Raw genomic sequence first — 27609 nt, 5'->3', positions numbered from 1 at the left:
GGTCTTGGAAATCAATATGCTTTGCAACTTTTAAAATCTTAATACCAGAAATAACAACTCGGTGGTGATCGAATTTGACTCGGAGGACGCGGTGCTGGTCCTTTGAGGTCTGCGCTTAAAGATATTCAGAAGGTGCGCTGGGAATGTTCTCACATAGACATTATTCAGAGTCTATGAAAAGGGAATTTTCCTGGCCAGGCTTGGCGCTGAGCAAAATAAGGATCTTGAGAATTAGTTACTGCACGCCAGGAATTGCGCTCCTTCAACTTTACCGCCAAAATAAGAAACCCTTGTCTGAAAAATAGTAGTAACTAATTAGTAATTAATTTAGCTTGCCTTGGGCATCGGTTTTATATGCATCCAATTTGGTTATTTTTTCCAGTATTAGTTTGAAACTATTATTATTGAAATGAATAATACTCCCTCCGTCTTAATTATAAGACTACTTATAATTAGGACCGAGGTAGTACAGTATATTTACTTTTCAATTTCATTCCCCAAGCTCGTTGAGCCTTGTGTGAGGCACTTTTTGATCTTTTCAGTCTTCTGGACCCAGTTCAACCCAAGGACCGCTGACTTGATGGAGTCTTGTATTAGGTGTTGCTCAAGTCTAATTGGGCCTCATGTTTAAAACTTAAGCCCAGTTCCTGAGAATTGGGCTCCAACTTGAAACCTAACCCAAACCAACCCTGACTCCAAGCAACCGATGCCCGCCTAGGCTCCGACATACGGATGATTTGTTTTTAATTAAATGATTCTCAATTAATTTAATCATCGGTGTTATATATATTTTTTTTTTGACAGGTCAAAATTAGAATATTAGCAGTGCAGTACAATATTTTATCTGAGAAGAAAGACTACATAGAATAGAATTAACATTTGTATATTGATCTGGAATATAAAAAATTATAATAGGGCCCAATGTTCTTTAGAAATATTTTTATTTCTTAAACCATCTCAAGATAAGACGACTCAGGAGAGGAGACGCAACCATTTTAATAAGATCATGTAAAAGTATGTCCTTCTGTAACCAATCACAAATAATAATTATTCCATAATCATAAAAAAAATAATAAGGTCATCACATGCACTGGTGCACATGCACAAGTTGCAAATAGTATATAACTCATACTTTCACGGACTAATAATTCACATAATATACTTTTTTTGAAGGAAAAAAAGGACGAATATGAGCCAGTTTTTTTTTTTTTTTTAAACCAACATGAACCGGGGATTCACGTACAATGCGTGTGAAAGAGGATATTGGTCGTTTGAAAATGAACAATCCCTCGGCATCGCTGCGGGAGCCCACTTTGACTATCCTAGTCACGTTATGAATTATCAGTACAACTGTTGACTTTACTTACCCATCCCCTCCCCCAAAATACGCCCAGCCCATTCCCATTCATTAATACCAAATTATATTATCATTATAATTTAGTTTAGTTTAATACGTACAAACAGTACGAGGCTTGAACCATTCCTTCCGTTTATGTCTCCTTCCCCAAAATCCGGCACAACTTGTTTCTGCAGAGTCAAACTGATTTGGAAATTAATAATCTTACATATGATAAATCTACCTCCTTAAGTTAACATTGCGTCGTGTGAATATTTAGGTAATCCCAAAAGTATTTTTCAGAAGCACTTTCTGTAAATTAAGATAAACTCTTCTACATATTTATTTCGTATACTGTAAAAACATTTTTAAAATCATGATTTTATTTTAACCCAAACATCTTCTAATAAAAGCGAAAGAAACCATATTTTTTTTAACTCGGACAGTTTAATAGTCAACATCGGGGGTCAACGCATCAAAATGAAACTGGCTTCGCTCAAGTAAAATATTGCTTAGTCATTTTATCATTATTTAAGGCCCGGTCTCCATTGTCAAATTACACTGCCAATGTTTACTTAATTACGTAATTAGTGTCACTCTCAGCCAGTTTGAAAAAGAAATTTATGCATTGCATATAATAATTCCATTTGAAAAAAGTGAAAATAAGGAGTAAAACTGAAGCAGAACGTTTGAGTCAACGGACTTGACTGTCCGGGCAGAAAACAATGCGAGCCAATGGTACAAAACTGGGGTGGGGCCCGATACAGGCAAGAATTTCTTGCATCATCACCAACTCCAACCTTCCGCACACCTTCTCTCTTCTCTCCCCTTCGTCTTCACTTGCAATTTTGTAAAAGCCGAATTACTAATATCCCCCTTTTTGTTTGTTCTATTATATTCTCTTTTGCGAGCAAAACGATTGAAGGAGCCATCGCTGCCATTGTACTTTCCGCGAACCTTCGTCTTGCCCTCTTCTTCCTTCCCTCAAGTGTTTGGAGGTGTCAGAAGTCCATCGCTTCGGCTTTGATTCCTCATGCAATTCCCAGCCTGGACAAGTGCAATCTATTTCCTGATTGGGTATCCATCATCATCACCATCACCATGATCTTGTTCTGCTATTCCTCTTACCTATTTTAACTGCTGAGATTTTTATTGGGAATCATTCTTCTTCATGGTCCCTTTGCAGTTCCTGTCTTCATTTTCTGCGCTCTGCTTCTCATCACCACCAGTTGCTGGGTTTGAATTAAGTGCTTCGTACGTTTCTTCTTTTCCCTCTTTCTGTTATAAATTGACTTTAAGTGCTCTATTACTAGCACGCGGGGAATAAAAGATTGTTTTTGTTTTTCTACTGTGTTGTCCCCCCACCCCCCAAAAATTCTATTTTTATATGGGACATTCAGAATTAGATATTATGAGATATTTATAACCCAGTTACAGACGATTGGATTTTGGAAGAATTGGAAAATTTTCTGCATAAATAAGTCAGTTTTGGAACTGCAGTCGTTTTTTTTAATAGATATTGTTCTGAATATTTATTTTCAGACTCCATAATAATATCTCAAGCAAACTCTTATAGCCCATTGTTGATGATGTTGTTACGGACGAGTTTGTGCCTTTCTTACCTCCTGAGAAATGCATTATCTATCCGTGAATGTCTTCTTCATCTTGTTGTTTCAGGTGCAGGCAGTGAAATGCTTGGTGCCTGAGGGATTTGTTCAGATTCATTGAGATCTATCAGACAGATTCATCATATCCAGCATATTTTTCCAAACTAAGCTCCAGTTATGAATTTTCAGCAAGAGAAGTTTGTGAGGTTAGCCGAGTATGCATGCGCTCTTCTACTTGCGGTTTTAAGTGTCCTCTATGTTACGTTTGAAACATTTTAGTTGTGCCTGGATGCAAATGAACATGAAGGAAATATCTTGGAGGCCAGTAATGCTTTACTTTGTATATAACTTTTGGAAGTTTGAAGGTGAAATAAATAATCGCCTATGTCTATCTACTTCTTACATTCATTGACTGTCATTGACTGCCCTAAGCAGACAGAACTGCCATACGGTCTCTTTTTGGCACCCTACTGCCATATTGCTGGAACAGGGAAGCCAACTTTGAATTAATGTTATTTTCCACTGAGGCCTGCCTTTTGTTTCGCCGGTGTCGCCACTGGTTTTCAAATTGCACTCCTTTTTTCCCCCTTTCGGTTTTTCTTTTTTTCTTTTTTTTTGGACGGCAAATTTGGAATCTTGTTCGGAAGAAGATTTGGATAATGTACTGATTTTGCATTTGTTTACTTAATGTTCAGGTTTCGGGATTGGAATTCAGACAAGGGTTCTGAAAGTCAATATTCTGAAAATACCATAACGTACCCTGGGAGAATAAGAAGTACGCTAAATTCGATTTCAGCTAAGTTTAATAGAGGCCTTGAATCTGGTTCTGAGGGTATAAAGAGATTTAGAAAATCATTCAAATCTTTCCCCTCTGACAATCATTTGTCCCGGAGTTTCTGTTCTAGAAAGAAAATCCTTGATCCACAAGGCCCATTCCTTCAGAAGTGGAACAAGATATTTGTATTATCGTGTATTATTGCTGTATCACTAGATCCTTTATTCTTTTATGTCCCTGTCATTGATGATGAGAAGAAATGCCTTTCATTGGACTACAGGATGGAGATTACAGCCACTATTTTAAGATCTTTCTCTGATATTTTTTACATAGTCCACATAATTTTCCAATTTCGTACTGGATTTATTGCACCATCTTCTCGGGTATTTGGAAGAGGTGTTTTGGTTGAAGATGCTTGGGCAATAGCAAAGAGGTATCTGGCATCATACTTCTTTGTTGACATTCTCGCTGTTCTTCCCCTCCCACAGGTAAGAAAAATTTCTCAGAAATAGTATCCCCCCTCTCCCTTTATTCTCTCTATTCTTTTTCCTGATCCCCAGTTGCATATCTGATGGATTCCAGAACCGAGGACTGAGGAGTAGGAGTTTATACAACATACATGCAATAGCACTTAGGATAGAAAAACAGCAGGAAAGCAAATCCCTTTGGGACACTGGAGTTCTTCCATACATCACTCTATAATTTGTCCACGCCTGTCCTCTTCTTTTTACTCTTTTAAACCTTAAAATTACCACAAAATTGTTCTGAACGGTTACCATGCATGTCTTCTGCCCCAAACTGTCCAGAAAGTTACGTAACCACCTATGCAGACCATTCCAGCCCCTTACCCCTCTGTTTAATCCTTAGATAGACTTTCTGATGAGGCCAATCAAAGTATCTTTAAGCTTGTGAAGACCTATGTGCTAACGAGTCTGTGCGTCATGTACTGGCTAACCTTTTCTTCTTTCTCTGTTAAGGAACTTCTGCTCTTTTGTGTGATTAATTTAAAAACAATTACTTCCTGTGTTAAGACATATGGACCCACTTAGACATACAATGGAGAATGGAGGATAAGTTCAATTCTTTAAATTAAATATGTTCAGTGTTTTGTGGGGCTCTAGGTTCAAAGGTTAGTTAGCTGGATTCATTTGTAAACTTGTTGACTGACCTTGCTAAAATATTGTAGGTGGTGATTTTAATCATAATTCCAAAGATGGGAGGCTTTGAATCCTTGAACACGAAGAACTTGCTGAAATTTGTTGTTTTCTTCCAATATGTGCCAAGGGTTTTACGAGTTATTCCATTATACAAAGAAGTGACAAGGACCTCTGGCATCATCACTGAAACTGCTTGGGCTGGAGCTGCGTTTAATCTCTTTCTTTACATGCTTGCGAGTCATGTAAGTTTGATGTGCTGTTTTTCTTTTGTTTATATAGAAAGATATTTCTTTGTAATGCTGCTTTTACTATTTGCTTTCTCAGCTATTTCCACTGTATTTCTTGGTTTATTGATCTTTTTATTATTCCATATAATTTCAAGTTTATAATAATGCATGTATTGTGATTTTATTTTTCCTACGATTGAATGTCATGTCTTATTTTTTAGATCAATTAAGCTTATCTGCTAGGACAGATGTTGCTTATGGTTACTATGAGATTATACATATTTGATTTTGGTCCTAACTTAGTATGAATTTGAATATGCTACAGGAAGCGTATGAATTTGGGTATTTCACTATTTAGACTCGTAGATATTCTGTGTTCAAGGGCTTGAGTGTGTGTTTCTTAAACTTCTATTATAAAGTTGTAAGTAACATAAATCCTAGAGTAAAAATAAAGCTTAATTACTTTATAAGCTGTAACATATTTTATGCATGTTTGCTCTCGGTTGTGTACTGGAAAAGATTTGAACATGATAGCAAAGGCCTGTGTCCTATATGAATCAATTCTTAAACTTCATTATTTGCATGAAAATTTCGCTATATTGAGTGGTGTGAAAATAAATACGCATGCATTTTGTGTGTGCGCGCGCATGCACATGCAAAAATAAACTCTAGTGTAGTATAGTTATCCTGGTATGCTATCATCGTGTGATATCCTTTTCCGTTTTTCCCTAAACACAAGGATCATTAGAGCATGTCTAATTATATGATTTAACCATTGGTTATGGTTTTATTTATTTATTTTTTATTTTAAACCATTGAATTAGACTCAGACTTTCACTCTATGGATAACTTGAAGCTTCCTTTGTTTCAAGTATGAGGCATTGTTTTATATCTTCTATTATTATTATTATTTTTTTTTGTTTGTTCTAGTTCACTTTCGAAGTTTATAAATCTATTCTTGTTATGGGATCATTAGCATGGCCATACTGTTCACTTGCTGCTTTAGATATCAAATGTTGTAAACTGTTTGCTGAGTCAAAGTTTCCTAAAGAATTTCTTCAAGCTTGAATACATTTTCAGGCAACTGTATGGCAATTTTGATTATGTCTTTGGTAAGTTGATACATGATAATATGTTGATTTTATCTAATTTTCACACTTCAAGACCTATGGTTTTTAGTGAGTCATGCTATGAAAGTTATCCTACGTTTGAAAATGTTAAACATCGTCATCTGCATTCTTTCCGATTGTTCAGTAATTTTTCACTCTTAGGTTGTAGGTGCCTTTTGGTACTTGTTTTCTATAGAAAGAGAGACAACATGCTGGCAAGATGCCTGTCTAAGAAACACTCCTACCTGCAAGGATGCATATTTGTATTGTGATAAAGGTAAAGTGTTGGGCAATGTTGCAACATTCTTGAATACTTCTTGCCCAATAGTGGAGAATTCAGAGAAATTCAATTTTGGAATATTTCTTGATGCGCTTGAGTCTGGTGTCGTGGAGTCAAGAGATTTCCCTCAGAAGTTTTTTTACTGCTTTTGGTGGGGCCTCAGAAATCTAAGGTGTGCTTTATGAACCTTTTTAAATAAATTGTTTTAAATTATAACTTGGTGATATCATTTTGCAAGATACTTGGATAATTATGCCTTGAAGTTTGAATCAAGTGAAAGGAACATTAACTGAGTAAACCCATAGTTGTGGCTGAACCCTCTCCCTCTGTGTTTATGTCTAATGATATGCAAATATGGGTCTGTCCATGAGTCTTTTTGTGTGCAAGGGTGGATAGGAAGGGGGTAATTCTTGTATGTAATTTTGATTAATAGTAAGTTGAATTTCGTGTCTGATCCAGAAATAGAGAATGGTATTGGCTTCAGTTTTCAATCTCTATGAAAAGTTTTTGTTTTCTTTCTTTATTTTTTATTCTTTTTGGGGTGCGGAACCTCGGTCAAATATCATTTTGTGTATTCCAGTTCATAACGATGAGTGCATGAATATATCTTAAATACTCATATGGAGCCCATTTTCATTTATTGGATTTTGCTGACCTTTTAAAATCTTTCCCCCACCCCTCTGGGGGAGCTGGGATACCTTCTTTGCTGCAGTTCTCTTGGTCAGAACCTGGAAACAAGCACCTACGTTTGGAGATATGCTTTGCAGTTTTCATTTCCATCTTTGGTCTGGTGTTGTTTTCATTTCTCATAGGAAACATGCAGGTTAGTGCCAAATGTTTCTGGCGTCTATTTGTCACAGTAATCATATACGCTGAATCTGACTGGTTGCTGTTACTTAATCCTTATACACTGAATGTTTTCAGTAGTTATATACTGTCTCCTTATTATCCTTGTCTATTTACCATTCAGTCAGGTGAAGTTAAACATTCTGTCTGAGTTAGAAATATCATAGAATGTGGGTTCCTTTTTTATTGGGTGGACTGTACAGATAAGCTGCTTTATATAACCATAGCGCTTATGCCTGAGGCAGGGGGTGGTAAGAGAGGGAAGTTGTCTTAAGTTTGAATTTTCTATGCAAAGCTCGTTGCAATAGTTTGGTACTTGGGTCATTTTCTTTAAGGTTATTATTATCTAGGTTTTGACAATTTTAACTTGTTTAAAACAGACATATCTGCAATCAACAACTACAAGATTAGAAGAGATGAGAGTGAAAAGAAGAGATGCAGAACAGTGGATGTCTCATCGACTACTCCCAGATAGTTTAAGGGAGAGAATCAGACGGTATGAACAATACAAATGGCAAGAAACCAGAGGTGTTGACGAAGATAATTTGATCAATAATCTTCCCAAAGACTTGAGAAGGGATATTAAACGACATCTTTGCTTGGCTCTGCTGATGAGAGTAAGTTTTCTCACCTAATAATAACTTTAAAATTAGTGCTCTGCAATCTTCTATTCCTTTTACATCTCACCATTTGGACATCAAGTTTCTTGGGCCCACTTTCATACCCCACAAGCATCTTCCATTCACATCCCTGCTTGTAATTCATCCTATAGCTCCTTCAAACCATAGGGATTAATCCACAGATTTAGATGCAGAGAAGGGCTTATGTTTGATTTTCCCCCATATATTGTTAGTAATAACTAGAACTTGCCTCGTATGAATTTAAGGTGCCAATGTTTGAGAAAATGGATGAACAACTGATGGACGCAATGTGTGACCGTCTCAAGCCAGTACTTCACACTGAAGAAAGCTGCATTGTTCGGGAAGGAGACCCTGTCAGTGAGATGCTCTTCATAATGCGAGGCAAGCTATTGACAGTGACTACTAATGGCGGAAGAACAGGCTTCTTCAACTCCGAATACCTCAAGGCCGGTGACTTCTGTGGAGAAGAGCTTCTCACATGGGCTTTGGACCCACATACGTCGTCCAATCTTCCCATCTCAACCAGGACTGTTCAAACCCTTTCAGAAGTTGAAGCCTTTGCTCTAAAAGCCGATGACTTGAAGTTCGTGGCGTCACAGTTTCGACGTCTTCACAGCAAGCAGATTCGCCATACTTTCAGATTCTACTCTCAACAATGGCGTACATGGGCAGCATGTTTCATACAAGCAGCGTGGCGCCGCTATAGTAAGAAGAAGCTTGAAGAATCTCTCCGGGAAGAGGAGAACAGGCTGCAAGATGCTTTGGCCAGGGCAGGTGGTAGCTCTCCTAGTCTTGGTGCCACAATATATGCTTCTAGATTTGCTGCTAATGCACTCAGAGCTTTACGCCGAAATAGCTCTAGAAAGACAAGGGTACAGGAGAGAATACCACCCATGCTGCTTCAGAAGCCTGCTGAACCTGACTTTACTGCTGAAGAACAATAGGAAGACGGTGTCATGGTAAGAAAGCCAGTTTATTGAAGTATAATATAAATGTATATTATGAACTGTATGTATATTACTTCTTATTTTTCTTAAATATTGCCGATATATGAAATGGAAATTGTGGAATGAAGTTCTCCAACGACGCATATAAACCTAACACCATGCTTTATTTGACCGGTAAACTAGTTTTCCTTTCTGCATGCGACATTTAAACTAGTTTTAAGTTTGATATTCTAGATTATTTCACGATCAAGTTTTTCACTTTAATTCTTTTGATTATCCACTTTGTAGTAGAGTATAGGACAGGAGGTTATGATGTTGACTCTTAGTACTCTATTTAATTCTTTTGATTATCCACTTTATAGTGGAGTATAGGACAAGAGGTTATGATGTTGACTCTTGGTCCTCTATTTTTTGTTTTTTGTGTTTTGCTATGAAATTATATTTTTTAAATTTTCAACAAAAAAAACTATATTATATATGCCACAGAATTCGATAAAAACTTTTAACCGTCTAGCATAGAGTATGTAGCTTCTTAAGAATAGGCTACATAACTACTCTTCCGGTCTTAAATGTGAGACTCATTTTGTGATGTAATTTACATTATAAAAGAAGTATTATATTTAAGATTGGAGGAGTATATTTAACTTTTTTAAAAAAATTACATAAATTTGTCAGCTATCACAGCATTATATTTTATCAACAAATTGAAAATAAAGAATCGCTCCATATCCATAAAAATAGCATTAGACTATGGGAATTATCTTTTGACCCATTTGATGACATTATTCACAAGTAGCTCATATCAAATCCCACGCATGAAATTCATTTAGTTTAATTCAGAATATATATATGTATGTATGTATAATTTATAAATTTATATGTAGTATAAAAATAATTGTTGGCAAAAAATATAGCATAAAAGGTGTAAAAAGTCATACTTATTAAGACGTGAATAATACAGCTTATCTTAATTTCAATGCAAAACACACTACTCATATTCTAGTTTAATTCAAAACATTTTATTTATTAGTATAGGTGAAAAAATATTGTAGTATAGAATATAGTTTACAGAGATTAGTTTTAATTATTAAAAAAATCGACATATAAACTATTTTTCATGTTGATGTATTTTCATAATAAGAGAGGATTGAATTGAATCATGAAGAATCAAGAATTTCTTTAACGCAAGAGCCACTTAGTTGTTCCGGTAAAGGGTCAGGTTGGACCAGGATGTTTTGCGATTAAACAGAGCCTAATCAAACCACAAATCAGATCCCCAGCAAATTTCTGCGTTTCTTGCCAAATTCAAGTCCCAGCTAGTTTCCATACGAGACGAAATTATTGTATTCTCTTTCACGGCTCACGAAATTTAGCATTTGCGTCCACATAAATTAAGAAGTTGCAAATCAACTCCAACATAAAATGGTACCAGATGACCCTCAACACGGTACCTTATTAAAATAGATGAAACAACTATCTTAAAATTCTCAATGCATCCCCGATACAATCTGAATCACCGCTCTACGGGTTCAAATTAAAAAGCCATCCAAGATATATTCAGTTATTCGCGCACGCCATACTTTCTATCTTATACCAGAGTGCTCCTAAAAGCGAGCAGTTGCCAATGGGGTGCCACGACCCAAACTCAACTCTCTCTTTAGAAATGATGGCATGGCAAAAGCTGCTGAGTGCATCTGCAGAACAATCGTCTCATCAGAATTTCGAGTTATCACTATCACAACCAAGTGCATTATGGCCCTATTATAATGACACATTTTCTTATGACCATGCCCTATAGCATTCTGCTACGCCCACTTTGACCTCATGTCAGAGAATACATCATAGCACATGAGCAAGAAAACAGGGAGAAATGAATGGATCTAGGTGGATGATAAGGGCTTACCTCTGAGTTATAGAACCTAAGTTCTCTATGGTGCTTAAGTGCGCCTTCCACCTTCTCGATGGGATTGATGGGGTTTCTAAAATCAACAGGCGGCCCTTCCGTGGAACACAGGATAAAACCTATAACGCCACTGCATTCCAAGGATTTTAGATGGATGATGAAGGAAACTGATTAACAATTGAAAGGAAGGGGGAAGGGAACAGAAAGAAAGTAAAGGCCTTAATCCACGGTTTTCAGAAAACTCACTTTATTTTTGGTGGCCATTTAGAAAAGTCGGTTAAGCAGCATTACATTTACAATACCGAGTGGCAGAGTTCGCTTTAGCCTTTTAGGAGTTTGAGGTTTTTGTAACTATTACATCCCCAAAATGCTGCTTTCCAGAGTAACACATTCATTGCACATGTTTGTTTAACCAAAAAAATTTAACAAGGGTAGCAAGAAAATTCAATTCTCACAAGAGACATTGAAAGTCCACCACCAACTAGTAAGCACACTAAAAGCAGACACGAGTAAGACATGGCCCAAGATAGTTAGAATGATGTAACCAAACATAGGAAAAGCATTTGAAAGCAATAAAGACTACTAGCCAATCAACAATTTGAAATACGTAATTACCTCGGATATGTTGGAACACTTGCCCATGCATAATGAACAGAGCCTTTAAATGTTTCCTGGCAAATGGAGATCATGTCTTGAATAAGGTGTGTGTGAAGCCACATACTTTCGGCCATATTGCAAAGAACTCCACCAGGTTTTAATGCCTTAGCTATTGTCTGAAAAAATGGCTTCTCCACTAGTTCCTGGGCAGGACCTGAATTACAAATGTGATTTTGTGAGTTGATGTTCGCCAAAAAATATGAAGGAAGAATCACAGCATAGTTTACTGGTTTCAATAATCATAACATGGTCCATGGATTTAACAATACATCAACTCGAATATTTAATCGATAAGGGTGCTCATTTATTTTTATTTTTATTTTTAAAAAAAGGACTATACCAGCCAACATAACAAAGCAAAACTCAAAATGGAATTCCCTCTTAAAGCACAATAAGGACTTCATGACGGATGACCTAATACATAGTCTTAGAATGAAAATAGGTTCAGGGAACTCTCAAGTTGAGGTCAACCTGATCCAATCAGACATGCTTCTAGGTGAAGAAAACGGTTCCAGCTCCAATACTGATCTAAAATACATCTACAACGATTTTTTAGTGACTATAACAATCAGGTTGAAGTACTAAAACGAATTAATGCACGTCTCACTGAATTTAACAGAATCAATATACAGTACATCGTCATACCTACAGGATCTGAAGAATCAACAATGATAGCATCATACTTCCCTTCTGAAGCCTGTCGAAGAAATTCAATAGCTGCCAAATTTCAATTGATGTGAATTATAATTCAGAACATAGGGATTGGCAACTCAACAAACAAAAATAGGCCAGCAGATTATTAGAAATTGATACCATCACCAACATGAAGGTGTACTCGAGGATCTTCAAATCCAACAGCTAAATCAGGAAAATACTTCTTTGAAGCCTACATAATAGCCATGGCAATAAGCCCTTCAAGATATAAATGGAAACACAAGTGAAACATGCCATCACTTACATCAATAACCATCTTATCTATCTCACAAATATCAATGTGTTCCACAGAGCTATGGCGGGACACTTCCCTCAGAACTCCACCATCTCCACCACCAACAACCAGGACCTGAATTTACATGAAAAAGCATTTAGCATAATATAAAACTAAGAGGATTAGATTTGAAGGCAAGTAGGTAATAAGGTATTTAACATGCGCCACACAAAAAGAAATAATTCTAAGTTAAATTTGCAGAATCGTGTCTTGGTGATAAAGGCCATACTTTTAAATAGAAGAAACTATTGGTATGACAAAAGAAAATGGAAAGAAAGTTACAGCCAAAGCAGATTATTTGAAATCTAGCACTTCAGTCAATTGAGCCCTGCCAAAAGAGCAAAGTGATTCCCATGTATCTATCAGACAGCTTATAGTGGTGAACTGACAATAAAACTTCAAGGCAAGTGAATTCGACTATTTCATTTCAGTATGCATTAGCAATAGCATAATGCGCTCACATGGGAGAGTCACTTCATCGAGTCTCAGATGATAACTTCCATCATACATGGAGAAAAGCCTAATTGATCTTAATTAATCAACAAATCCTAAAATAAAAGAATAGTATGATCTACGCCCACTTCTTTTGCCAGCTTTTTCTTGGTAATCAACTTCTTCAAACCAACTTTAAGAACACAATTAACCCATATCATAACCCAAAAACAACAGCTTCGGCGAAAAATAACATTAACTTCAATTATGCTATTTTATCGACATACTGCCAATTTCACAATAACATAACCTCACTTTTAAGTCCACCGTTATTTAAACAATGGAATACCATATCCATTGCAATAATTTGTTGAATAAAATTATTTCCAGATTAAGATAAATATATCCTGCACAATAGAACAAGAGGGAAGCCCTATCCTTTATTAGAAGTTGATTCCTCCACTAGGAAAAACCATAGACACAAAAGAGAGAAAATTAAAAGGAATAGTGTCAAGAAAGCCCACTTTCCTTCTCTTTTGTTTTGGTTACACTAGTTCAAAGATACACAAACAACATACTATAAAATAAAGTAAACACAGCATATAATCCAGCTAGGTACCGGGTGAATACCTTTATTTTACACAAAACCGCCAACATCCTTAAAAGAAGGAAATCATGATTTTCTAATTTCAACAAGCAACTAATAATTTACAATTCTTACCAGCACCATCAAAGACATTTAGTTTACACAACAAAGCGGAAAATAACATTACAGTCACACACAACAGAAGGGGTAAACCACTGTAATTTTCCATGCAGTAACTTGCGTGGGGATGATCAAATTAAACAGGAAGAACTGTTTTGACAGGAAAAGCGCCAAATAGATTGAAAAAAAAAAAGATGCACAACATAGTACAGCGAAAAAAAACTTATGTATATTACAAGAAAAAAAGGGTAAACCCTCGATATTTAATTCAAAGACAATTAGACTAATTGTATTACCGTTTTGGGGGATGGAATTGAACAAAGGGGAAGGTGAGCTATCATCTCCTGGTAGGCACATTCATCTTTCTCAGTCAACTGAACAATCCCATCAAGAACAAGCACTTTTCCGTATGTTGATGACTGCAAACCAAAACAATTGGTGTTAATCGCTTAGAATTGCTTACCAGAGAAATTCCTGTAAGGGGTAAATACCAAACCTCAAAAACCAAGACTTCTTGATAGTCTGACTTTTCCTTGTACAATATTTTCTCCACTTTGATTGAGTGTGCTTCTCCTAATGATAAGCAGCAAGCTATCAAAGTTAGCAAGACACAGAAAGATGCACACTCAGTATCAAAATTTCACAAGTTTAGGAAAAGCAACGATATTGCATGATTCGCTGGATACAATGTTCCAAAATATTCGACAAGGTTTTAAGAACTAAGGAGCTCTATAGGAGACTATGAACATGGGATACCCAGCAACATCACAAAGGTAACGAACAAAAATAGACGATATGTGGATTGATGAGCAAAGCACTCAGGTCTCACTTTAAAGACAGAATGAAATGAAATGAAATGAAAAGGGGAAAAAAAGAAGAAGAAGTAATTTTGGGAACGGAAAACTCCTATCCTTAGATTGGAAAAAACAAAAAGCATATCAATAATACTAACAAGGACATAATAAACATTACATATGTCATTCATTGCGCAGTGGAAAAGAAATGCTTCTCCATCCAAGATACCAAACGGGGCTTTACACCTACCTGGCCACATAGGGTTGTTGAAATAAACATATTTTCCAGATTTTTCTGCATCGCAGAAGAGAAAGAGACAAAAAGAATAAGTTATAGAAATCAATGTATAAAATATCAAGTCTATGTACTGTTGCTTAAAACAGAACAGACTTTCCCTAGGGTGGAAGGGAGGAGAGATAAATCTAATATAAAATAAATAGCAGATAATGACCAGAGCAAGACTGAGATTCTGAGAACCACCCAGAAACAACAGTAGAATGACACTTCGCCTCAACGTCTGGAGCAGACGCCTTGGCCTTCAAACAACAGGAAGGAATTCCCTTCTCCGCAGCACTCATGTCACTCGCCTTCCCATCCATAATCTTCTGGCATTCCAAACCTCTTCCTGCGTCTCCCTCCATAAATTATCTTTTTCTTTTCCAGCTCCAGTCTCTGAATAAGGAGTACAATTATTGTACAAATATCAAACATCGCTTCAGCAATGGTAACCAGCGCAGGACCAAAAAAACCAGTTCCCTTAAGTTCAGAATATATCATCACTTAACTTTAGAAATATATAGCAACTAGAAAATCTACCCCAAAGATAAAAAGGAATGAAAAGAAAAAAAAGGGAAAATACAGGACAGCGGCGCAATGCCGCGGTCCCCCCCCCCCCCACCAAAAAAATATTTTTACTTCCGTTTAATGAAAAAGTCAGGAAACAATGAAATATAAAGCTAGGAGTAGTAGAACAGATGGATCAAGGAAAGAAGTAGAAGAAGCAGTGGAAGACCTGGATTGCAAAAACAACGAAGAATTTAATTGAAGTATGAAAAACTAAGTGTCCTAGTTCCAAATAGCATATGCATAAAAGATTCTGCCAAAATAAAGACGAAATTTTGACGGTAATGTTATACCAGTAAAAGAAAAAGGCCCCATAATCTGTTTGGTACTTTGGTTACCAAATAACCGTGAGAAACTAGGACTAAACAAAAAGAAAAAGCAGAGAGGGAAAGAAAAAGAGGGGAGAAAAACAGTACAAACCCTCGGATTCCCAGGCTATGCAAGACCATTGATCGAAACGCTTTGGCTAATTAGCTAATACCCTACACCAACTTTGTAAAATCTTTTTTGCTTTGGTGGCCTATCAAGCCACGACAAAAACAAATTTCCAATCTTACGTTGTGTGATTACTGCCAAACCATAAAGAAGCGCTAGGGTTCGACGAAAATAGCCAGAGAAAAAAGTAGACCCAAAAGTTGCGCGAACCTATGTTCGTCCAAGCCAGAGATTACTCCACCAAAAAACAAAACGAATGAGACGGAAAATGTTGCATCATTTGGCAGAACACCGAGAGTGACATCTATCAAATGTGGATTCAAAACGAAAAGACGACCGTGAACAAATTCAAGGTTCTCAACGATACGGAAAACTTGCCTGACGTTAAAGGCAGGAGACTGTACTTCTCTGGACTTTGTAGTGGGCACAGTGCACAAGTGAATGTTGAAAATGGACAGAGAGACGCTATTCTATCGCCTTCTTCGGCTTCTCTCTGTCTCGAACACCTCTGCAAGCTTTTGCGTGGTTTCGACGATAATGGAGTTTCAACTCTCAAGCTGTATTTATTCGAGATTTTTCCTTTTTTTTTTCTTTTTTCCCCGCCATTTCCCTTCCAAAATAATAACTCTCCAATATTTTAATACTCCTCTCATAATAACTCTCCAATATTTTAATACTCCTCTCATCTTTGATATAAAACATATTTAATTAATTTAATTTAATTAAAAATTTTAGATAAATCAGTTAATTATAAGAAATATAATATTTTTTTCAAAACACCATAATCATCTTTCTTAATATCCTTCCTCCTTTTTTTAGAAAGAGTATCCATATAAGTATTTTAGAAAAAATTAATAAATATGATAAATAAGTCTTATATTTAAGATTAAAATTAACTTAACAATTAGATCATATATTAAGAACCTGAGAAGTATAATATTTAATTGACTAATTTAAATATATTAAGAAAATTGATTAAATTAGTTATTTGTAATAAATAGATATTATCTTTCTTAAAATATTCGTACTAATCAAGTAAATTAGAACTATCATTATTATAAAGATTATTTTTAAAAAAATAGATAGATATAAATAACAAAATAAATTAAAATTTTATATTCATGATCAAAATAAAAATTAAATAAATTCTTATTAAAAACCCCAAACAATGAATAAAAAAATAAGGGGACGAACAGACAAAGAAAGGAAATTACATTTCTTTGACTTTGCGTTTTGCATCTGATTGAACCCTTGACCAATTTTTGTTTTTAAGTATATTTTAAACAGTTAATTAGAAGATACTACCTCATATATTTAATATAAAAATTAATTAAAAATTTAATTTAATTTTTAATATAGGATATTAATTTATTTTATCTATCAAATTTTATTTTTTTTAAATATTCTTATTGATTGTAAGATATTTCCACAAATGGTAGTTCTTATATACATAATTAAATATGATAATTTAGTAAAATTAACATATATTTATTATCAATAACCAACTTAACTAATTTTTTTGATATATTCAAATTAATAAGCTGGTTTATACTAATGACTGGGGCTAATATAATTTGAGAAGTAACAAAGAATAATGAATGAACAGATATCAAATGGCTGGCCAAAAAAAAAAACGAACAGATACAAAACGGGTAATATCGACGGATACTCCTGTCTTTTAAAACCATATATTATTTTATTCAAATTTAATAATCATTTTATGATATAATAGTTATTTATTATTATTATTTTTAACAATATACCGTTCAAAATATATTGATTTATTAACAAATGTTCTCACCACATTCGCCGGTTAGACGGTGAGTCCATGTCATGATTAGTTCAATGATAGTTTCAATTTGTATGATATAATCCTAATTATAAAAGCTAATTGTCTAATTTGATAAGATTAAGAAAAGAAATTAAACTAGTTATTTGTAATAAATATATGTTGTCTTTCCTAAAATATCTCTGCTAATCAAGTATATTGGCTAAAACTACTATTATTAAAAAAGACTGTATTGGAAAAAAATACATAAATATGAGAGATAAAATGGATTAGGATCTTATATTTATGACTAAAATAAAAATTAAATGAAGTTTTATATTAAGGACGGGAGGCAGTAGTTTTTGAAATACCTGTATGCAAGTTTTTTATATCTTATGTTGTCATATTTTGAAACATTTAACCGCCTCTACCAAGATATCTTTATTTAAGTGATTGACTAGGATATTAGTTGTATTATTTTAATTCAGTCTCTGATTAAAGTTTGCTGCACGTTTCTTCTATGACTCGATAATAAGCAATTCATGATTATAAGAAATTGGAAAAATAATCATTCTAAAATAAAACTAATAACTTTATCACGTCTCTTTTTACATTATTTGAATCATAATTCATAACCCATTGGAATCTCTCTGTTTGAATTGGAGGCGAGGGCAATTTTGATAAGAATTTACACCGGCCTCCATTCCATTGGGTTTACCCAAACAATGCCTACAATCTTTCCAACCAAATAAGGACAAATGGAATATAGGATTAAATACAATTATGGTACTCCTAAATATTTAAGATTATTATGATCATCTAAATAAGGATATTTTGAATATCCAACAGATTAATTAGGATTTAATAAGATTTTCTTATCATTGTCTTTCCTACAATGATACTCCTCCGGTCCTTATTATAAGACCCAATTTGACTTTTTATTTGGTCATAATTATAAGACCCCAATCTATTTTATCTCTTATATTTATGCATTTTTTTCCAAGATAATCCTTCTAATAATGATAGTTTTAGCCAATATACTTAATTAGCAAGGATATTTTAGGAATGACAACACTTATTTATTATAAATAACCAACTTAACTTACTTCCTTAATCTCCTCAAATAAGTCAATTGGGTCTTATAATTAGGACCGGAGGAGTATTAGGTTATTTGTACTCTACATAAAATTAAATGTTTTAAGTATATCTTTATTTAAAAAGAGAACAAATAAGAAAAAAATATTAATAATAATAAGAGAATGAATAAAACAAACAGAGTATGAGAAGAAAACGGTGAGAGGTCATAAAAAAATTAATTAAAAAGAAAATCGATAAAAACACATTTAACATTCAAATATCCTAAATAAAATCTTATAAAAAAGACTAAACTGATTCAAATTACCAAAGGGAGCAATAGATATGCTTATACCCGGGGGGGGGGGGCTACAAATAAAACATGTTAAATATCTTACGAGAAAGAGTAATTTTAAACAACTTTTATGTATATATAAGTAATTATGATTTGTATCTAAAATCGGAGGTGCATGAAAAATATTATAAGATTAAGTAGTCCAAAATATAATGATTTTTGGCATATCACTATAGTTTGAGTAGTATCTTGGTGGCCTCAAGATTAATTACGTAAGCGGCCACTATTAGTAAGTAGTATTTTGAAGTGTTTGGATGGAATCAAAATCATAGTTTTAAAAGTAATTTTATGATATATTAAGCAAATATGTAAAGAAACTTATCAGGTGATGAGCACCCAATACTCATCACCTAATGAGCAATCTAAACTATCCAAATCTAATCTGGACGATCCAGATTAGATATTATTAAATAATTATTTTAAAATAAAAAAAATTATATTTTTAAAGAATAATAGTTGAAAGATTATATTTATTTTTTATCATATACCTATTAAAATAATTATTTTTAAAAAATAAAAATAAAAATAAAAATAAATCTGGACCGTCCAAATCAGATCTGAACAGTCCAAATCTGATGAGTATTGGGTGCTCATCAAAACTGATGAGCACCCAATGTAAATCCGAAACTCATCCTGATTTATCAAAAAATATTTTGAAAACCTCGTTTTTATTTTTTTTGCTGGTTCTAGAATCTAAATTTCAGTACAACCAGATAGGCCGGATCCTGAATAGTAAGGACAATGAGTTGTATTGTTTATAGATTATAAATAATTGTTACTTTGGCGTATTTTTTTCTTAAGAGCTCGAATATTTGACATACATTTACATTGACACGTGGATCACTGTCCAAATAATAATTCATTACTGATGACTGGTGACAGAGTGGCATGATCCATGCACACACACACATATATATTTTATATATATACATATATAGGGAGTTCAAAAGACAGACGTGTTTCATACATTTAATTGTACTGTTTATGACTTTGTTTAACTTCAACATGTGTTATAATGAATTCGGCAATGCCTGGATCATGCCATCAGCCTTTTCAGTTTTGAAAACCTTGCGTCCTGTGTTTAGAGTTAATTAAAAATTTAATTTGATTCTAAATATAAAACATCAACATACTTTGGTTTTTAAAATTTATAATATTTTAAATACCTCTATTAATTGTTAAACATAAGATACTCTCATCAAGAGCATGATTAAAGACGACAGATTAGGAAAATGAACCCATATTTATTATAAATAATTAGCTTAACTAGTTTTTAAATATTCTTAAATTCATTATTTAATTTTTATATTTAAAACCAAAACCAATTCAAAAATTGAATCCTATATTAAAGACCGGAGAAGTATAATATTTTACTCTGACATTTTCAAGGCATCTCTCTATTCTTTTCCACACTGTAACCCCATATATTACTGTTAGTCATAAATAATAAATTTTTATATTAATTATTATTTTAAAAATTAAACATAACATATTGGTGTTTGAAAATATTTTGTTGATACTATTTAAGAATTTTAATGTCATCATAATTATTATGAAACATTTTAAATTTCAAATAATCTTAAAAAATGAAAGAACACAAAATTTTAGAATTGTAGGACGAGAACGAGACTTTAGATCCATACTAAAAATATAATCCACTTATCGCTAATTATGCAATAATGCAGAGTGAACAAATAAATATGCATGAGGCGGGATAATTATAAAAAGGCTCCACGTGATTTTGGCTCAACACGCGCCCACCTTTCTTAAGTGTTAAGGAGGCTCTCCTTATGCGCATGAACGTAATTTTTGCCCCTTTTAATAATCCTCTTGCCAGCCTCGGGACCTTTTTTTCAGAAAAAGAAAAGGCGCTGTGACAATAGTTTCACCCACTTAAATTAATTAGAAAAAAAAAAGCTTACTTTTTTTTTTTTGCCGCCGTGGCTTTTAATTGGCTGGGCATTCCCATTAGAAAGGGACAGAGGAGATAATAATGACAATAACAACAACAACAATAAATCTCTGATAGTGGAGAATCCGAGGATATCGTGAGATGATTATAGAAAGAAGCATCGTTATTTGAGGAATAATGTGTTTGAATTTAATATTATAAGATAATGATGAGCAATCCAATATTTAAAAAGAGGGATCTAATTCCCAATACGTGGTGGATGCCGCATGGTCCTCAGTCCAAAGATGCTTCGTTGATCTTTGGCCACACGATTGTTCAAAATGATTAGAAATATAATGCGGTCGTGGAAGGTTCTCGACGTTTTTAGCTGCACTTACTCGTGCTTTGTTGTGCTTATCCGCCCCTGGCTACCCAGAAATAAAGGCCTTTTTAGGTTTTACGCATAAAATATTTAGAATCATTGAATTTGATTTGATTCTTAATCGATTCACGTTATCCCCCTTCTTTTTGGTACCGACGATTTTATGTTATTTCGATTTCACTTATTTTTTATTTTAGTTTGTGTTGCATAAGCAAAATACTGTTATCTCTAGTCCTAAATAGAAGAGTTAATTGAGTCTGTACGGTTACTATTGCAAAAAAAGAGCTAATTAAAAATTTAATTTAATTTTAAATATAAAATCACAATCTACTTTATTTTTTTTATTTATTTATTTTTTTAAAAGACGATACTCAAGATATTTGCATAAATTAAAAAGATTATATATCCTTTGTCTCCCAAATTTTTATTGTTTATCTTTGGAAAACATGTACAGGCATGTACTGTGTATATATGTTGGCAAATAAATATAACACATTGGCTGGCAAAAAAAAAAAAAAAAAGTAAATGCAACACATTGATCGTGTACCCTCTGTAGCTCCTTGCCTACCCCAACCTTAAAAAAAAAAAAAAAAATCCCAGTCATACTAGCTGCCAACTGATTCAAATAGAATAAGGAACATAAATAAATTATTTAATTATAATAAATGTGATATAATTTTTTTAAAAAAATACACATGCATAACATTAAATTATATATTAATTTATAAGGTAAGTAAATTAGTTTTAAAAAATAACAAATATATGAGATAAAATATAATAAAATTTTATATTTAGTATGAAATTTAACTTTCTAACTAAATATGTAGAAGGATGGAATATGCAAGAACCATAAGCGTTTGTGTCTTCTCTTTTTCTTTACATCATGAGCATTATGTTGGTCACTTACCCAGTTACCCATAGCAAAGAACCTAAAGAGTTACTTGTCCGTTTCGCGAGAATTTTTCCTTCTAAACCTAACGTGACTAATGGGCCCAAAAACAGTTCCACTAGTATAAGGTCAAAAATGACGACAATCTTTATAACTATTCCGGCTCATGTTTCACGCACCATGTGTTCTGGACCAACTAACTCAATACACCAATGAGAGTTGAGCACGGGTGATGCTTTTTTTTTTTTACCAAAAGCACGGGTGACGAATTGAGATTTGAATTTATTGAAAATAATGCATGTATTTAGTTTTTGATAGCGCATTGAATGGGATTGCTTTTGAGGATATATATGTCTAACGGAAAAAAAAAATTAACACTTAAGGGGAAAAAAAAAACCGGAACAACGCCCTCCGCAAAATAATTAGGGAGGTCGCTGGTTACGGAGCTGCTTATCTGCCCAGGAATATCAAACAACTAGAAACATTACCGGACTCATGCCGCCGAACACATGAAACACCCCTTCCATTTTTTAAGAATTATATTATTATTATTATTGGTCATTTCCTTAGTTTTATCATATTTTGGTTCTGGTTGCTATAATTTATTTTTTTTTATACCAATTTTGATTCCTATACTTTTAGATCATTGATTATGGTTCCTATAGTTTCATAAGAATTTGGTTTAAATTTAAATATATGAACTAAATTCAAGACCCGTTAAAAGTATGGGGATTGAATCATTTGTTAAATCGAGACAAAGTTCTTATCAAACTATAGGAACTAAAATTAAAATTCAATCAAATTATAAAAACTAACAATAATATTAATCTTTTTCAACTTTGACTTCTAAAATTATAAGTAGAATTCAACAAATAACCTTTCAAAAGAGTTTTCGTGCTACTAAATCACAATAGCATTAATAGGAAGCACTCCCCCGATTATATTTATTACAATATTTTTTCTTACAACACTTAATAAAATATTTATTATTCATTTTTAAAAATATTTTACATGCTAACGAGAACTCAAAAACACAAAAAAAATATCCTATTAAATTTTAAGTTTTCTCACGCAAGAACGTCCAGGAAATTTTCTCGTTATTTAGTTAAAATATAATGAATCCGCCCAAAAAAAAAAAAGTTAAAATATAATGAACATATAACCTTGAATAATAACCACACATCAAGTTTATAATTCAATATAATTAATTATAAAAGAGGAGACTATCTTTGAAATTGCATATGACTGCATTTAAATACGTTTTCCATGCAAGTAATAAAATCCGAGGCGACTCATATTATTTATAGCTCCAATGTTGATAAGAGCTAATTGAAAGCTAGACTGATTTTAATCCACTTTTATCCCTCTTTTTTTCCCCCCAAACTATCCTTATTGATTGTAACTTGGAAAGAGTTTCCACTAAAGAATAATTTAGAGAAATAAATACGTGTTTGTAATAAATAACTACTTTAAATAATTTTTTTAATATGACCAAACTAATCATTTAGCTCTTAAGAGGCAGTATATCTTTAGGCCGGATTATTAAGAGTTTTTAACCGAATTGGGCTGATTAGGTTAAACCCCTCAAAAGGACAGAGAAGCCCAACAAGGGGTCACATCGGCGACACCTCATGTGACTGGATTCTCACGTGACCCCCAACACGCAATGCGAAGCGTCCAGATTCTTCCTCCTTTGAAATATTGAGCGACACGCCCCTCCTCTCATAATTCCCATGATTGCGTCGAACTCATTGTACCTTTTTCTACGCAACACCCACAAATTATGACCCCGCAACGGAGGTAAACAATCCCAGAAACACGGATTATCAGAACGCAGTGTTAAAATCAAATGAATGCCACGAAGAGAGGGAGAGCAAGTCGTTAACTTCGTCAATTCCCATCAAGGAGGAAAAGTTCATCCCTCTCGGACATGATCTCTGATCTAACATTTTCCAAACATGTCTCTCCCGAATAGAGGGAGACAGAGAGCCTAACAATGGCAACAAGAGAAAAGAATAAAAATATACATAATGCCCAAGTTTTAGATATAAAGAATGCACGAAACAAAAGGGCCACAGCTAGCTAGCTAGCTAGCATCAACGAGATCGATGTCCATTATTTTGCTTCCTGAGCTCAACTACGATCACACTTGTGTTATCTCTGCTTCCTTTTGCCATTGCTAGCTCAGCCAATAGGGCTGCAGCCTCACTGGCCAGACTCTGGTGGTTTTCAAGCTCCGGCGAGTTCCGTCTCGCTTGGCCACTAAGACACTTCCTTACAACCTCACACGCAGCTTCACCGGAGATTACGTCCCACAAACCATCACTGGCCAGTATAAGGAACTCATCCTTGTTAGTTCGCTTTGTCACAGTCACTTCTGGTTTCGATATCACGTAAGGTCGAAGGTATTGGTCTCCTGCATCACTTAAAACCGTCAGTACAAACTACAAAGAGCGTAAGAGGAATAATAATGGCAAGAATACATAATAATGACGATCAGAAATATCACCGTGGGGCCACGCATAAGGGGGGAAAAATACATATTAGCCCAAAAAAAGAAAAGAAAAGAACTGTACGTGTTGTTTTCTGCAGACTGTAGTTAGCTGATTATTGCAGAGAGTAAGAGACAAAAGCATGCATGTCACGGAATTACGCAGCTGCTGGGAACGGGGGATGTCGATTGCGAAGAATATCCTGATACGGATCATTCTTCTCAGTGTGACATTCTCCATTTGTGCTTCGAGAACCATTAATTTCAGCCTTTTAAGCGGCTTCGATAGATCAAGGGGAACCTAAGCTCCGAGTTCAGATGCGAGTTCAAATGTGATTATACATGTACACATATAGGAAGAGAGATACTTCTCTCCGGCTAGAATATATAATTGGACAATTCCAAGTGTTTGACGGAGAGAGGATTCGACTAGGGGCACCAGAAAACCTGACACTTCAATTATAATACTCCTCAATCCTAAATATAAGACCTCTTTTATAGTGCAATTTGCACTACAAAAAAAACTTATATTTAGGATCAAAGAGTATTAGATTTTATCTAATAAGACGTGAAACACGTACAACTATTTTAACAATGGTGGTGCCGTCAAAGCAATGGCAGGTCATGACCATTAGTTGAAGATAACACAATAAATAAGAAAACGCCAACGCGGCCGAGAGTGCTGGAGATCTTCTTATCTCATTTCTCAATAAACATATACACTACCTATGGTCCTAATGATAAGATGGAGGTAGGTCGTATATTGATACAAATATGCTTTCATACATTGTTTTCCTTAAAAGAAGAGCTTTCATACATTGTTTTCCTTAAAGAAGAATACAAAAGCCTACATTAATCTACTTTCCTCTTTATTCTTCCTTATTACTTGTAGGAATTTAGATCGATCTCTAAATTAAAAGGAAGATTCAACGGTAGGCAGGCATTTATTTACTATTGTAAATGTCGATTCTTTATGAAATTCAGAATAAAACAGAAACATTAGACAAATTAGATATATAATAAATGATAAGGCAGATGTATACGGAACATAGCTCATCCTTTTCACCATTATTATTCTTTTCTGACTTTACCTTCTTATTCTACAAGACAGATCTAAAATGAAAACACACAAGTAAAGAGGATACCGCGGAATCAACGTTCTTATTTTTGAAAAGTGCCATTTAACTCTAATAGATGGCGAGGGCAAATTAATGGCGTGGTTAATTAATTAATTAAATATGGTAAGGATCTGAAGTCGCACACTAACCAATAGATCTGGAGGTAGCAAGAACTCCTAGAACTCGTTGGCCGTTCCAGTTTATGACCCTTCCACCAGCCGCTTCTATTCGCATCAGCTCATCAGGCCTGTCAGGCTGTGAATTAAAAAAGTAATTAAATCCTCCGTACATGAGTTACAGTGACTCAGGCTTTAACTGAACAATCCTATAAACAAAATAATTTTTCGTCTTTACCCTTGTGAAGCCTATATTTATCGGCGGCACAAAGGAGGGGAAAAAGAAAAAAAGAGAAAAAAGAAAAGCCTATATTTATCAGCTTCCAAGCTGACATTATTTCTGGGTTTTTTATCCTAGAGAAAACTTGCAATTTCGTTAAAATATTTTAATAATATAGGGTATTTTCATGCGACTGAAAGAATCAAGCTTGTGCATGGTACCTTATGATCATCAGACAAGGCGAAAGCCTCACCAGCTCTTCCCATCACCGCCCTACAGTCGCCGCAATTGGCCACGACCACCTCATCCTTTGCCACTACGGCCAGAACCGCCGTGGATCCCACAGTCCGCGCCGCCGCATTGTCTGCTAGTTCGCTATCCATTTTACTAAAACACCCCGCCATCATTCCCTCCCAATCCACTTTGCCACCATTTCTCCCCTGCCTTTCCAACTCCTCCGCCACCAATTGGTACAGTCGCGCTCGGCACGCTTTCGCCACCTGGGCTCCACCGTGGCCGTCATAAACTGCAAAGAAGTCACACTTGGTGCTCTCCTTCACCACAAACCCCACCTCTATGCTCACCGCATCTTCCATCTCTTTTCTATTACCTATCAAGGACACCGAACCGTAAGATAAGTCCTCCACACCGTAGCGTTCTTCTTTGTATTTCTCGACTCTGAAATCATCCAGAACGCCGTTGTTCCCCGCCAGACTCGACCGATCCTCCTCCTTCGACGACGTCGTTAACGACAATGATATCTGCATCGATTCATGAATCTTTCTATCTTCACTTTCCGGCTCCCCACACTTGGTCCCCTCCCCACGATCTTCGGGGGCGACACGGATCTTCGCTTCACAAGTATACTTCAACTTCAATCGCTGGATTTTAAGTCTTCTAAGCCGAGCATTCTTTAATTTTGTAAGAGTGTCAGCGCACATATCTTTGCGATCAGTGTTTAATCGCCGGAGGCCCGCCGTGGGCGACGGCGGGTGACGTTTTTGCTGCTTCATAATGTTTGCATGTGAGGGGAGAAGGAAGAAAGACAGTGACTAGGAGCTAAATTTAAAGTAGGGGAGCAAGGGATATAAAGGCGGTGAATAAGAGCCGTTGGATGGAATAGTAGGGAGTGGATCTGGCGACACATGGGGTGAGTGAGGACCAGAGGGTGGGATATTAGGGGGCAGGACGTGGGCGGCTCAGATGAGAGGGAGGGATACGTGGAAGGGCGATGGAGGGGGAAGTGATTGAGGGGTGGGTAAAAGATACGGGGGGAGCCTGGAATGTGGGGCCGGTTGGTAAAATGTGGTGGAGAAGGGCGTTTACGTGGCGTGGCAGAGGTTGCTTTCCGTACTTTTATAACTTTTGTTGATTTGTCCCTCGTGGGCCCCAAGAATGTGTATTCAGTTCGGCGCCTGTCAGCCGCCACGTGTATACTGTAGGTGGGTTGCGTGTTCCACTTGGGCCCAGATATTTTCTACCAGCAACTTCCTCTTCTTTTTCAATTTCATTTAATAATTGCTAATAATAATAATAATAATAAATAATTATAGGATGATGATGGATATTTTCTTGTCAATGCCAAGAAATTTTTATTAATCTGGTTTAGTTTAGATAATTT

General features: G+C 35.0%; 3 protein-coding genes across 6 annotated transcripts; 1 reads left to right on the top strand and 2 right to left on the bottom strand.

The window, feature by feature from the left end:
• Positions 1-2424: 2424 nt before the first annotated feature.
• LOC114761541 (cyclic nucleotide-gated ion channel 1-like) lies at positions 2425-9079 on the top strand. Its single transcript, XM_028950933.1, is given in 9 exon segments — positions 2425-2590; positions 3014-3149; positions 3639-4206; positions 4905-5117; positions 6374-6663; positions 7204-7235; positions 7238-7314; positions 7718-7954; positions 8224-9079. Coding segments are annotated over 8 exon segments (2145 nt in total). The 5' UTR covers positions 2425-2590; positions 3014-3120; the 3' UTR covers positions 8923-9079.
• Positions 9080-10242: 1163 nt separating this feature from the next.
• On the bottom strand, positions 10243-24682 carry LOC114761533 (spermine synthase). 4 transcript variants are annotated; one of them, XM_028950926.1, is made up of 13 exons: positions 24672-24682; positions 17875-17877; positions 16063-16192; positions 14858-15078; positions 14656-14700; positions 14108-14184; positions 13908-14030; positions 12444-12548; positions 12299-12371; positions 12131-12202; positions 11444-11639; positions 10829-10958; positions 10243-10619 (listed from the first exon to the last, which is right to left on the bottom strand). In XM_028950926.1, exons 4-13 carry the CDS (start codon positions 15045-15047, stop codon positions 10530-10532), a joined length of 1101 nt encoding a protein of 366 aa, XP_028806759.1. In that variant the 5' UTR covers positions 15048-15078; positions 16063-16192; positions 17875-17877; positions 24672-24682; the 3' UTR covers positions 10243-10529. The 4 variants fall into 4 exon arrangements, with proteins under 4 accessions (XP_028806759.1, XP_028806762.1, XP_028806760.1 ...); XM_028950929.1 differs by lacking the exon at positions 10829-10958; XM_028950927.1 differs by lacking the exons at positions 16063-16192; positions 17875-17877; positions 24672-24682 and adding an exon at positions 15670-15741.
• On the bottom strand, positions 23911-27026 carry LOC114761532 (protein phosphatase 2C 51). Its single transcript, XM_028950925.1, has 3 exons — positions 26210-27026; positions 25802-25907; positions 23911-24459 (listed from the first exon to the last, which is right to left on the bottom strand). The coding sequence occupies exons 1-3, from the start codon at positions 26999-27001 to the stop codon at positions 24140-24142; spliced, it is 1218 nt and encodes a 405-aa protein (XP_028806758.1). The 5' UTR covers positions 27002-27026; the 3' UTR covers positions 23911-24139.
• Positions 27027-27609: the final 583 nt, after the last annotated feature.

This window comes from Neltuma alba, unplaced genomic scaffold (genome assembly GCF_004799145.2).
Source record: "Neltuma alba isolate B1F8T4 unplaced genomic scaffold, ASM479914v2 tig00011124_pilon, whole genome shotgun sequence".
Lineage (NCBI taxonomy): Eukaryota > Viridiplantae > Streptophyta > Magnoliopsida > Fabales > Fabaceae > Neltuma > Neltuma alba.
Note: the sequence above shows the minus strand (reverse complement) of the source record. Positions and strands in the feature narration are given on the sequence as shown.

Coding starts and splice junctions, on each gene's coding strand:
- LOC114761533 (XM_028950926.1), bottom strand. CDS start 15,047: ATGGAGGGAGACGCAGGAAGAGGTTTGGAATGCCAGAAGATTATGGAT. Junction 12,203..12,298: donor ACACCTTCATGTTGGTGATG/GTATCAATTTCT, acceptor GAAATTTGGCAG/CTATTGAATTTCTTCGACAG. Junction 10,959..11,443: donor AGTGTTCCAACATATCCGAG/GTAATTACGTAT, acceptor CTTGGAATGCAG/TGGCGTTATAGGTTTTATCC.
- LOC114761532 (XM_028950925.1), bottom strand. CDS start 27,001: ATGAAGCAGCAAAAACGTCACCCGCCGTCGCCCACGGCGGGCCTCCGG. Junction 25,908..26,209: donor CCTTGTCTGATGATCATAAG/GTACCATGCACA, acceptor TTTAATTCACAG/CCTGACAGGCCTGATGAGCT. Junction 24,460..25,801: donor TGCTACCTCCAGATCTATTG/GTTAGTGTGCGA, acceptor TAAGTGATGCAG/GAGACCAATACCTTCGACCT.